Source organism: Nycticebus coucang, chromosome 12 (assembly GCF_027406575.1).
Source record: "Nycticebus coucang isolate mNycCou1 chromosome 12, mNycCou1.pri, whole genome shotgun sequence".
NCBI lineage: Eukaryota > Metazoa > Chordata > Mammalia > Primates > Lorisidae > Nycticebus > Nycticebus coucang.
This window is the reverse complement of record NC_069791.1, coordinates 74,526,949-74,539,429: the sequence shown is the minus strand read 5'-3', so window position 1 is coordinate 74,539,429 and position 12,481 is coordinate 74,526,949. Positions and strand designations below refer to the sequence as shown.

The 12,481-nt window shown below is 48.8% G+C and overlaps 1 protein-coding gene across 5 annotated transcripts in view; it reads right to left on the bottom strand.

Moving 5' to 3' along the window:
• Positions 1 to 12,481, bottom strand: part of GTF2IRD1 (GTF2I repeat domain containing 1) — a 123,801-nt gene that overhangs the window by 93,691 nt on the left and 17,629 nt on the right. For 4 of the 5 annotated variants that reach the window (XM_053555799.1, XM_053555797.1, XM_053555801.1 and 1 more), the window contains exon 2: positions 9,009 to 9,106. The exons of the other annotated variant lie outside the window; for it this stretch is intronic. In XM_053555799.1, the coding sequence (XP_053411774.1) occupies positions 9,009 to 9,077 (69 nt within the window). In that variant the 5' untranslated portion in view covers positions 9,078 to 9,106. The remainder of the gene's footprint in view (positions 1 to 9,008; positions 9,107 to 12,481) is intronic. 5 annotated transcript variants of the gene reach the window in all.

Sequence of the window (12,481 nt, the reverse complement as noted above, 5' to 3'; positions counted from 1 at the left end):
ACAAAAAACACAACTGAAAAACAGGCAAAGGACTGGAATAGGCGTTTGTGTAAAGAAAATAAGCAAACAGCCAATAAGCACACGACAAGATGCTCAATATCACAATCGTTAGCAACATGCAAATCAGAACGACAAGGAGATATCATCTCACGCTCACCCAGGATAAAAAAAAAAAAAAAAAAACACAAGGGCCGGGCGTGGTGGCTCACACCTGCAATCCTAGCACTCTGGGAGGCCAAGTTGGGTGGATTGCTTCAGTTCATGAGTATACGATCAGCCTGAGCAAAAGTGAGACCCCCGTCTTTAAAAATAGGCAGGCGTTGTGGCAGGTGCCTGTTGTCTCAGCTACTTGGGAGGCTGAGGCCAGAATCATTTGAGCCCAAGAGTTTGAGGTTGCTGTGAGCTGTGATGCCACCGCACTCTGAGGCGACAAAGAAAGACTCTGTCTCAAAAAAAAAAATAGCAAATGTTGGTGAAGATGTGGAGAACCTGGAACCCTGCAAACTGTTGGTGGGGAAGTAAAATGGTGCAGGAGCCATGGAAAATAGCATGTGGTTCCTCAACAAATTAGAAATAGAACTACTTTATGAGCCAGCAATTCCTTTTCTGTCTAAATACCTAAGAGAACTGAAAATAGGGTCTCAAAGAACTCTGTATTTTCATTTTCATAGTAGCATTATGCACAATCGCCAAAACATGGAAGCAACCCAAGTGTCCACTGGGGGAAGAATGAATAAAACGTGACGTAGCATTTATGTACAATGGAATATTACTCTGCCTTCAAAGGAAGGACATTCTGACACATGCCACAATGTGGATGAACCTCAAGGCCATTCTGTTAAGTGAAATAAGCCAGACACAGAAAGACAAATGCTGCATGATTTCACTTACAGGAGGTACCTAGAGGGGCCAAGTTCAGAAAGAGAAAGTAGAATGGTGGTAGCCAGGGTTGGGGAGGGAGGAACTGTCCCTGAGTGGGTACAGAGTTTCGGTTTTACAAGATGAAAAAGTTTAGAGGTGGATGGTAGCTATAGTTGCACAATATTACGAATGCATTTAATATCACTGAACTGTATGCTTACAAATGGTTACAATGGTAAATTTTATGTTATGTGGGTTTTTTTTTTTTTTTTGGTTTTTTTTTGAGGCAGAGTCTCACTTTGTCACCCTCAGTAGAGTGCCATGGTGTCATAGCTCACAGCAACCTCAAACTTTAGGGCTCAAGTGATTTTCTTGCTCAAGTGATGCCTCCTGAGCAGCTGGGACTACAGGCACCCGCCACAACTCCAGGCTATTTTTAGAGACGAGGTCTTGCTCTTGTTCAGGCTGGTCTCAAATTCCTGAACTGAAGCAATCCACTTGCCTTGGCCTTCCCTTGCTAGGATTACAGGTGTGAGCTACTGCACCTGGCCTTGCTATGTCTATCTTAATGTAATAAAAAAATTGGGAAAAAAGAGAGAAGTGTTTGGTTGTTCTCATTGGGCATCCACTCTGGAGTGTCAATCCTAAGATTCAAGTTGACACTCAATGGCCTTTGCTGGACTGGGGTAAAGAAGGGTGGAGAAAGAGAGGAACTACCCAACACATCTCTGCCCCCCAGGTGAGTGTGAGCGCTAGCGACCAATACTCACATCCGCATGCACACACACTCACTCACACACTAGCACCAGTCCTGGGCCAGTGTCGGTGGTATGGTCAATCTGAATGTACTAAGAACACTCACGGAGAAGGCGGCTGGCCCAGCGCCAGCTGTGCCAGGACACAGGCCTTGCCCTCGAGGGGCTCACTGTCCTGCCATGAGTTGAGCCACAGAGTAAACTCATCTTGTCCTCCCCATGCAGGCCCCTGACACACCCTGCCCCCAATCTTGGCCTTGACACCACTGTACCCTTGGAAAGAAGTACCCCCCCCGCCCTTTGCTGTTGCTGGACACATCATCACCTCTGGTCCTGCCCCAGGTTGGGCACCGTCAGCCCTTTTTTCCCTCATCGCTCAGGATGTGGAGGTATCTGAGCCCCTGTGGGCACCAGCTCTTGGGAACAGGCCTGATTTCGTGTACCCCAGGCCTTTTACATGCAGCGAGGCCTGGAAGGGCCTCCCAGGGAAGGAGGGACTGTTTACCAAGATTGGGAAAAATGAGGAAACACAAAGAGGGCAGGTGGCAAGGAGAGGGGCACTCTGGACAGAGGGCACAGCTTGGGCAAAGGCACCGAGGCAGGACTGTGACATGGTGTGGGGTCCCTGGTGAGCTGGAGGGAGATCACTGAAGTGCTTTTTTTTTTTTTATTAAATCATAACTGTATACATTGATACGATCATGGGGCATCATACACTCGCTTCATAGACCATTTGACACATTTTTATCACAGTGGTTAACATAGCCTTTCCGGCGTTATCTCAGTTACTGTGCCAAAACCTTTACATTCTACATCTACCAAGTTTCGCAAATACCCCTGTAAGATGCACCACAGGTGTGATCCCACCGATCCCCCTCCCTCTACCCACCCCCCCCTTTCCCACTTCCCCCTATTGTTAAGTTGTAACTGGGTTATAGCTTTCATGTGAGAGCCCCAAATTAGTTTCATAGTAGGGCTGAGTACATTGGGTACTTTTTCTTCCATTCTTGAGATACTTTACTAAGAAGAATATGTTCCAGCTCCATCCATGTAAACATGAAAGAGGTAAAGTCTCCATCTTTCTTTAAGGCTGCATAGTATTCCATGTGAAGTGCTTTTAACACAGATGCTGTCAGATTCCAGACCTGGCCAGCGGAAACACTCTGTCCTGAGTCTCATCCTTAGCTCCAGAGCCTGGCCCTGGAGTGGTCTACAAGCCTAAGGGGATATACCCACCTGGGGCTTGCTGCACCCCTATCCAGAACATCCTGTGGTTACTCAGGGCCCTGGAATCCACCCAACCAAAAAAATGCCCATTCTGGGGCCTTTTCTCTGGACTGTTCTCCTGTTTAAACATGACAGCAAATTCTTTGCTACTTCCTACATTAAGTAGTGACATGTATGTCCCCTTCTCTTGAATATGACTTGAATAATGAGTTACTTTGAATCAACAAAGTGTGCTGGAAGTACAGCCATACGACCCCCAAGGCCAGATCCCAACAGGTACTACACTTTCTTGGATGCTCACTCTTGAGATCCTTGCCCCTGGAGTCTGAACCAACATATACAAAGCCCAGCTAGCTTGACACCACCCCATGGAGAGGCCAAGTGGTGCCAGAGATGCCCAAGGAGCCCCAGCTGTATCCTGGCTCAGATCCTAGGCCAGAGTGTGAGGATGTCAACATGACCTCACCTGCCTAAGCCTAGTCACTGCCTCTCCAACCTGCAAAAGATTAAAATAAGAAATCATTGCTATTTGGACACTGCTAAATTGGGGGCTATATGTTATGCAGCCAACGGTAGCTGATACACCCAAGCACACATGCATGTGAACAAGGTCTCCCCTGATGTGGGACAGAGCTGAGGTGGGAAGAGATGTGATGAGTCTGCCAGGACCCTCCATCAGCTGCCTCTTCTTGGCTGGCACACATTACAGGAGAGCCTTTCTACAAGAATGACTGCTTACACTGCCCTTTCTCATGGAAGGTTAAAAAATGCCCCCTAAAAGAAAGCCACATCCTAATCCCGGCAGCTATGAAAGCTACCTTCTATGGAACCACCACTTTGTAGATGTGATAGAATTTAGGATCTTGAGAGGAGGAGCTTATTCCACCTTCTGGGGTAAACCCTAAATAACGTCACAGGTACCCTTACAAGAAGAGGGCAGAGGCCGATGAACAGACATATAGAAGAGAAGGCCAAGTAAAGACAGAGCAGAGAGAGACTTGCAAACACTGGCCCTGAAGACAGAAGTGAGATGGCCACAAGCCCAGGAGTGCCAGCAGCCACTAGAAGCTGGAAGAGACAAGAAACAGGTTCTCCTCTCAAGCCTCTGGAAGCAGCGAGGCAGTCAACACCTTGATCTTGGCCTGACGGCAATGATTTTGTACCTCTGGCATCAGAACTGAAAGAATGGGAATTTCTGTTTTAAGCACCAAGCACGTGGTAGGATGTTATTGTCCATTCATTGTTCATACCCCATCACACAAGGATGTCTTGAGCTCAGACCTCTGCAAATCTCAGGCCTGGGTTTGCTGGAAAGTTCTCAAATCCCTTCCCCATAGGAAGCACCACTGGAAAGGAGAGGATTTTTCTGGATATTGGGAAAGTGCCTCTAACTCAAGTCTCACTGTCCTGTGGACCAGCTGGGGTGTTGGAGCCGATGGGAAAATATACACCCAACCACGCAAAAGGCAAAGGGAAGCGCACACACCACCCAAACACGGCCCCCGCACCACCCGCTGCCATATGCTTGTGTTTCTCGAAAAAGAAGCTTGAGAGAACAAACAAAAAAGAAATCTCTCCCCCTTCTGGGGGGGGCATCCTTCCTCCCCAGCAGCTTCACCCTCCCACCTGATACTGCATCTCCTATCCCAGGTACTCCCCAGGGGCATGGACCTGCCCAGGGCCTTGGATTCCTGCCCCCAACCATCTTGGTCACAGGCCACAGCCTGGCTTCTATTCCTGTCTGGGCAGCTAGAAGGGCCCCTGCACTGGCTGTAGGGCAGTGGTAGGCAGTGTGCATTGTAGTTAAGATACTCAAGTCCCAACCCTGGCTCTGGCTCTCCTGAGTTCTTTGCTCACTCTTTGCTAACAGAATCCCCCACTATATCTGAAGGCAGGTGCTCTGGGCAGCTGGGGCCTCCCCACCATAGGAGCAAATCTTGGAGATTCTCTACAGCCCAGATCAGGACCTCCCCACAATTCCCTTGTCTGAAGCAGATGTAGGGAGAAACACAGAACACAGTTAGGCCAGAGATGTGAGGAACTTCTAGGAGTTATCCTTGCTCTTAGAAAGGGACAGAAACCAAAGATCTCCTCCTCCTCCTGCATGGCATGTTCCCAACCATGACAGCCAACTGGGGACCACGACAAGAGCCAGCCCAGGAGGTGATGACATCACAGGGAGGATAGAACAGTGGACCAGGGAAGAACCTGCCCCTTTAGGACCTGAGACCTGCCACCTCCAGGCTTCAGGTTGGATAATAAATGTCCACACTACTTAAGCTACTTCTAAGGCAGCTTGCTTGTGCTTGCAACTAAAAGCATCCCACTTCTGCCAGCCTTTTCCAGTTGTAAAGTCACCTGTTTTTGTTTCCTGGTCTGTTTTATAATAGATCAAGACTCCCTTTCCGACGGTCTCCTGGAGAGCCCACATCCTGTTTTGTGATCTACCCAGAGCAAGAAAGGCATCTGTGTGTGCTAGGATTCCTCATTTTATTTTTATTCTGAGAGCTCCATCTCCATTCTGAGTCCCATCACCCTCTTTCTGTGATGCCTAAGGAGGCATCATGTTCAGAAAAAAAATGGAAGCTATGGAAGCAAAAATGAAAAATTTGAGATTAAAATAGAAGTAATTCTTTTTAAAAAGTCCTCTATGTTTCTGAAATGACTTTGTTAGTTGAAAATATAAAAATGTATTATGTAGAAGTTGTTTTTGCTCAGAATTACCACAAATGGGCTATATTAATTTCAAAACTACAGCTTCTTCAGAAGTTACCAATTTTAGATTTAATCATATTTAAAATGCATAACATTTTTGTTACCAATGGAATTAGTTTTCCGAGCTTTAAATAAGCTAGGCTTTCTTGTTACATTTTTAAAAAACTGTTTAAGTAATGTGGATAACTTATCTTTCTCTGGCTTTTAAAAATTTTCCTAGAGATTACAAAAACAATTGTTATACTTTGAGGGACTCAGTATTAATATTTCTCACAATATCAAGCAGATTTGGAAAGCTTTCATGTCCAGAAATGAGACTGAGAGCTCAGCGCCCATAGCACAGTGGTTACGGAACCAGTCACATACACCGAGGGTGGGGGGTTCGAGCCCAGCCCGGACCAGCTAAACAACAATGACAACTCCAACAAAAAATAGCCGGGCATTGTGGCGGATGCCTGTAGTCCCAGCTACTCAGGAGGCGGAGGGATGAGAATTGCTTAAGCCCAAGAGTTGGAGGTTGCTGTGAGCTGTAATACCATGGCACTCTACCAAGGGCGACATAGTGAGACTCTGTCTCCAAAAAAAAAATAGGGAGAGAAGTTATCTTGTAATTCTTTTTCTCTTTTTTTTTTTTTTGTAGAGACAGAGTCTCACTTTATGGCCCTGGGTAGAGTGCCGTGGCCTCACACAGCTCACAGCAACCTCCAACTCCTGGGCTCAAGCGACTCTCCTGCCTCAGCCTTCCGAGCAGCTGGGACCACAGGCGCCCGCCACAACGCCCGGCTATCCTTTGGTTGCAGTTTGGCCGGGACCGGGTCCGAACCCGCCACCCTGGGTATATGGGGCCGGCGCCATACCGACTGAGCCACAGGTGCCGCCCGTAATTCTTTATCTATGCTGAATTTTTGTCTAATGTATCTCATTTCTTTCTTTCTTCGCTATGCTGTCCAGGCTGAACTTGAACTCCCGGACTCAAATGATCTTCCTGCCTCAGCCTCGAGTCCTGGGACTACAGGCATGTGCATCATGCCTGGCTAAGTGTGCTAGGATTCTAAAGCAGACATACTGTGGCTGGCTCCTTGTCCCCATACAAACTGCCTTTCCCGGGCCTTCCTCTACTGCAGCAGCCGGAACACGAAATCCTCCATTCCTGTGCCCCTATGCAGCCAAGGATAGGTTGGGACACACACAGCCTGCCCAGTGAGGCTTTCCCAAATAAAAAGACAGAGCTTCCTAGAGACCAGGTGTTGGCTGCCCAATGCCCTCCTTGGCTCCTTCACAGTGGCCAGAGCCCCCTTAGGCCAAGATGACTAAAGCCACAGAAGGCGCTGGCCTCTCTTTCGTCCTGAGCAGCTGTCCCCCAACCCTGGGCTGGATAACACTCCCTAATATAAGAGAAGTCCCATGGCCAGGCATGGTGGCTCACTCCTGTAATCCCAGCAGTACAGGAGGCTGAGGCAGGTGAACTGCCTGAGCTCACGGGTTCAAGACCAGCCTGAGCAAGTCTAAGACCCCATTTCTGTTAAAAATAGAAAAATTATCAGGGGGTGGCGCTTGTGGCTCAAAGGAGTAGGGCACCGGCCCCATACGCTGGAGATGGTGGGTTCGAACCCCAGCCCTGGCCAAAAACTGCAAAAAAAGAAAGAAAGAAAAGAAAAAGAAAAATTATCAGACATAGTGAGTACCTGTGGTCCCAGCTACTCAGGAGACTGAGGCAAGAGGCTTGTTTGAGCCCACGAGTTTGAGATTGCTGTGAGCTATGACACCACCGCACTCTACCAGGGTAACAGAGTGAGACTTTGTCTCAAAAAAAAAAAAAAAAAGAGTGAGAGAGAGAGAGAGAAATCCCTTCCCCCCAGGCCTGCTTCCCAGGTTATTTGCAACTGAACACATTCTTAATGAGAGCAGAGTCCACAGTACAGTTTCAAATTCAGACTTGCTTCTGGTTCCATTTCAAGCCACAACTTTTGTCTTACTTTCTTCTCCATGTCATCTTATTATGTTTTATGCTTCTTTGTAAGTCTTTCAAATCACTTCTGGGATAAGGTGGCATATAAATAAATAAAAACAAATCAATCAGATGAACTTTATTTGTTTACATTTTTCAGATAAACGTTTAAAAGCTCTGGTGCTTATTCAGGAATGAGAAAAGCCCTGTCTTCCAGGAAGCTATTCTAACCAGCACGTTAACTCATCGCCCTGAAACCTCACTTTCCTCATCTGTCAAATGGGGCAAATCACACCTATCTCACTGCACTGTGGGGAGGATTACGTGACAGCATTAGTCACGTTGGCATCTTTCTTAAAGGTCTCAGTCTTCAAGACTCCCAATAAATTCCAATGCCCCTCAGTCCTCACCACCAAGGAAAGGTTATCCCAGGATCCAGCCCAGGTTTCTCAGAAATTCTTTTCTGGGCGGTGCCTGTGGCTCAAGGAGTAGGGCGCTGGTCCCATATGCCGGAGGTGGCGGGTTCAAACCTAGCCCTGGCCAAAAACCAAAAAAAAAAAGAAAATTCTTTTCTATTCACTAGAGAAGGTCCTTTAGGACTGTGATCTCCAACCCCCACCCCAAACCTGGGCTGCACACCAAGAGGTGAGTGGCAGGTTAGCTAGCAAAGTTTCATCCGTATTGACAGCCGCTCCCCACAGTTCCCATCAGCCCCCGAGCTCTGCCTCCTGGCCCATCGGCAGCGGCATTAGATTCTCACAGGAGCTCGAACTCTACTATAAACTAGGATGGGTGCTCTTTATGAGAATCTAATGCCTGATGATCTGAGGTGCGACCGAGGACATAAGCAACATAATTCAGGTGTTACTGTCCTCCAGGACCCCTGGATGGAACTATCTAGTTACAGGAAAACAAGCTCAGGGCTCCCTCCCAGATGCATCATGGTAAGTTGTATAATTGTTTCATTATAATAGCCATAAAATACACAATGCATGTAATGCACCAGAATCCTCCTGAAACCTTCTTTCCCTCCTCCTCTAGGGGCAGTGGCTTATGCCTGTAATCCTAGCACTCTGAAAGGCTGACGCGGGTGGATCACCTGAACTCATGAGTTCGAGACCAGCCTGAGCAAGAGTGAAACCCTGTCTGTAAAACTATCTGGGTGTTGTGGCAGGCACCTGTAGTCCCAGCTACTTGCGAGGCTGAGGCAAGAGGATCACTTCAGCCCAAGAATTTGAGGTCGCACTCTACCCAGGGTGACAGTGAGACTCTGTCTCAAAAAAAAAAAAAAAAAATTTGTGTTCCATGAAACTGGTCCCTGGTGCCAAAAAGGTTAGGAATAATAGGCTTAGGGAAACAAACCTTATTTCTTTGAAAATGGGCAACAATTCAGACAGTATCCTACTTTCAGTATAGTGCCCGTATATGCTTCCCCTGCCACCATCCCTAGTACCCAGTCTGTTGGAAACATCATCAGACATGCAAAACGCAACGGCACCTACCACCATGGACGAATCTTGCAAATACGATGGAAGAACCCAGGAGGGGAAGGTCACGCTGTAGGACTCCATTTACATCAGGTTCAAGAACACGTCAAGCTCTGAAATTAGGAGTCAGGATGACAGTTGTCTTGATGGGATAGGGGGCAATGACAGTGACTGCAAAGGGTGTGAGAAGGGTTTCTGTAGGGCTGATGATGTTCTGTTTCTTGATCTGGGTGCTGGTAACCAGGGTGGTTTGGTGTACATAACCTTAACAAGATGTTACTTACAATAAATAACTTTTTCTCAATAAAAAGATTGTAAAAGATGTTAGGTATTGGGGTACCCAGTTAGGCAACAGAAAATAACCAAGTTGTCCCTTTCTCGTCCTGCCCTACAAGTAGTGAGGTTGCAGTTCTACCTCGAGGAGGGCTCCATCTGCAGCCTCCCCTCCCCTCTTGCCCTATCACCAAGGATGGGGCTGCAAGCACCAGCCAGGAACATCTCTGGAGACCAGATCCCACACCTGTGGCCAAGTTCTTCCTGGACGACCAGCCCAAAAGCTCACACTAAATCTCATGCTAAACCCCAGCTCACCTTATAGCGGGAGCATTGGGCCCACACAGTCCTCTCAACAAAGTCATCTGTTGACATTATGACATGTTTCAAGAGGTTTAATTTTAACCCCGGCCCCATCCTTCACCTAGGTCTTCTAATTCTATAAATGAATCCTGAGTAAAGTACCCAAAATGTAAAAATGTGCAAAGACATTTCACCAAAGCTTTCATTTCACACATCCACTAATACACACAGCTGCACACAAATAAAAGGGGAGTGGGCTGGCACCAGTGTGGACACAACCACCCCGGGTAGGTGCAGAGAAGCCTGGATGCAAACTCCAGATGCTCATCCCGATGGACTTGCACCATGGATGACTTCTCTTCCCTCACTTTTCTGTATTTTGTATATTACACCTAAGGTAGGTTGTATTACTTTTTTTTTTTTCTGGCCAGGGCTGGGTTTGAACCTGCTACCTCCGGCATATGGGGCTGGCGCCCTACTCCTGAGCCACAGGCACCACCCAGGTTGGTATTACTTTTATATGGTCGAAAGAAATAACAAGAAACCTTATTCTTTAAACTAAACTAACCACCCAATATAGTGGTCCTACTCCAGGACAGGGAAGAGGGCCCCAGGCCAGGAAAAAGGACAGATCCAGGAAGCACACACTTCAAAATGCAACTTGGGAGCCACCTGCCTTGTCAATGGAGAAGGGAGAAGAGGCAAGTCTGTGGCCCCATCTATTCTTGGTCCCGGCTTCTGGAAGGCAAGGCTTTCCCCCTCCCAGCTGAGGGACTGGGTTCATGAAGGGGGGCAGTCTCCTCACAACTCAGCCCACACTTGTGCTCTGAGCTCTCAGGAAACCCCCAAATCAGGCTTCTCCATTTCTTTCTTCCCCTAGAAGGAACAGTATAGGGCCCGTGGGCAGTAAGAAGGGTCCAGGCTGCCCCGTGCCTGCCCCAGCAGGAGGTGAGACTGGGCTCTGGTGGGCAGACAGCTCTCTGGGCTCAGGTTTCCACCCCGTTATTTAAAGCCCAGCTCTTGGCTCCTGGCAGTCGGGCAGGCAGGGGCGGCCACCGCCTGCGTGACCAGGATGAGAAATTGTAATCCTAACGCTGGCCTGCGTGCCTATGGCAACTGGTGTTGTGGCCTTGGAGACTAATCTCCAGGCTGCCAGCTAACACGGCCTCTCCAACAGGGCTGCAGCTCCCCGTGGAGGCCCTTAGCTGGGGGATAGGCCGACCCCCTCTCTGAGCAGAGGAGGGGGCAGGTGTCCCTGCAGCAGGGCCCTTGGCCAGGCTCACAGACCCACACATTCCCACAACCCCTGTGGCATACAAGTGTGGGTTCGCGGACTCCCGCTCACATGCACTGACACCCACAGAGCCCTGGGACCTACTGCAGGTGCTCCTGCCCTTGTGGGAGTCTCAGGCTGTGAGGAGATAGGATAATGACAGTAAAATAGACTTTGGGGGAAAAAAAGATTAAAACTCAGTGTTGATTTGAGCTCAGAGATGGCAAAGCATATACAGGCAGGGAAAATTCAGCATATTGGACACTTCAGATTTATGTATTTTACTGTAAGTAAATTATATTTCAGTTGAAGATAAAAATAAGTAACATGGAAGAAGCACTGGGCAGGGATGGGACAGGAAGGAACACCCAGGGGAGCTGCATTTGCAGGAGAGGTGGACACCATGTCCAAGCCCTGCTCATCTACAAGGGGATGCCTACTCTGCCCCCTATAGCACCTACCTTCCCAGGGAATAAATACTGGGAAAATACTGAAAGGCCCACATGAAGAAGCACGAAATTACAGCCGCCCAACCGCCAGCCTGGGTCACCCACGTGTGGTGGTCAGGCTGTAGTGGGGCAGTGGGACTGGGTAAGTGGGAACAGGCCCAGCTCTGTGTGGCTGGGGCATGCAGGGCAGGAAATGGTAAGAGACCAGCATGGCTGTGGGGCCTAGCCAAGGCCCTTGGAAGGTCAGCACGTAGACAACAGGAGCCACTGAAGGGTGTGAGGAGGGATGAGGTGTGATCAGTTTGGAGAACCCCAGCAGGATGTGGCAGACAAACTGGAGGGGCATGTGTGGAACTGGGAAACCAGTAGTTACTGAGCTTCTGGAACAGCCCGGGCCACAGCCAGCCAGGCCAAAGCAGACAGCAACAGGGGATGAAGGAGAGAGCGGAGCTTTGGGACCCAGGGGGCAGGGGATCCCAAGAGGAAGGCAGCTAGAGCAACGCTCTGGTTTCTAGTATCTTTTTTTTTTTTTTTTTGGTAGAGACAGAGTCTCACTTTATGGCCCTCGGTAGAGTGCCATAGCATCACACAGTTCACAGCAACCTCCAACTCCTGGGCTTAAGCGATTCTCTTGCCTCAGCCTCCTGAGCAGCTGGGACTACAGGCGCCCGCCACAACACCCAGCTATTTTTTTTTGTTGTTGCAGTTCAGCCGGGGCCAGGTTTGAACCCGCCACCCTCGGTATATGGGGCCGGCGCCTTACTGACTGAGACACAGGTGCCGCCCAGACACTCTGGTTTCTAATTCAGATGGTCAAGGGGATGATGATGGTGCCCTTGGCCCAGCAAGGAACAGCAATGAGAAGGCTGGAAGAAAGGAAGCTGAGACACTGGGCTCTGGGCTGGAGGGAAAAGATCTGAGAGAGACAGGGAGCAGCAAGTCCCCCTCCATGAATGACACCACCCAAGAAGAATATAGTAGGAGAAATCAGAGGGTAATTGAGGATTTGACCTTGGGAAACTCAAGACATTCAAGGAGCAAATGAGGAAGAGAAAGGAAAGGGAATGAGCCAGGGGAAGTAGAGAAGGGAGTGCAGGAGTTGGCACTCTGGGTGGGCAGGGGAGCAGGTGGGGCTGGGGAGGTGGAGGCTGTGGGGGTCTGGGCAAGAAAGCAAGTAGAGAAAGGAGTGT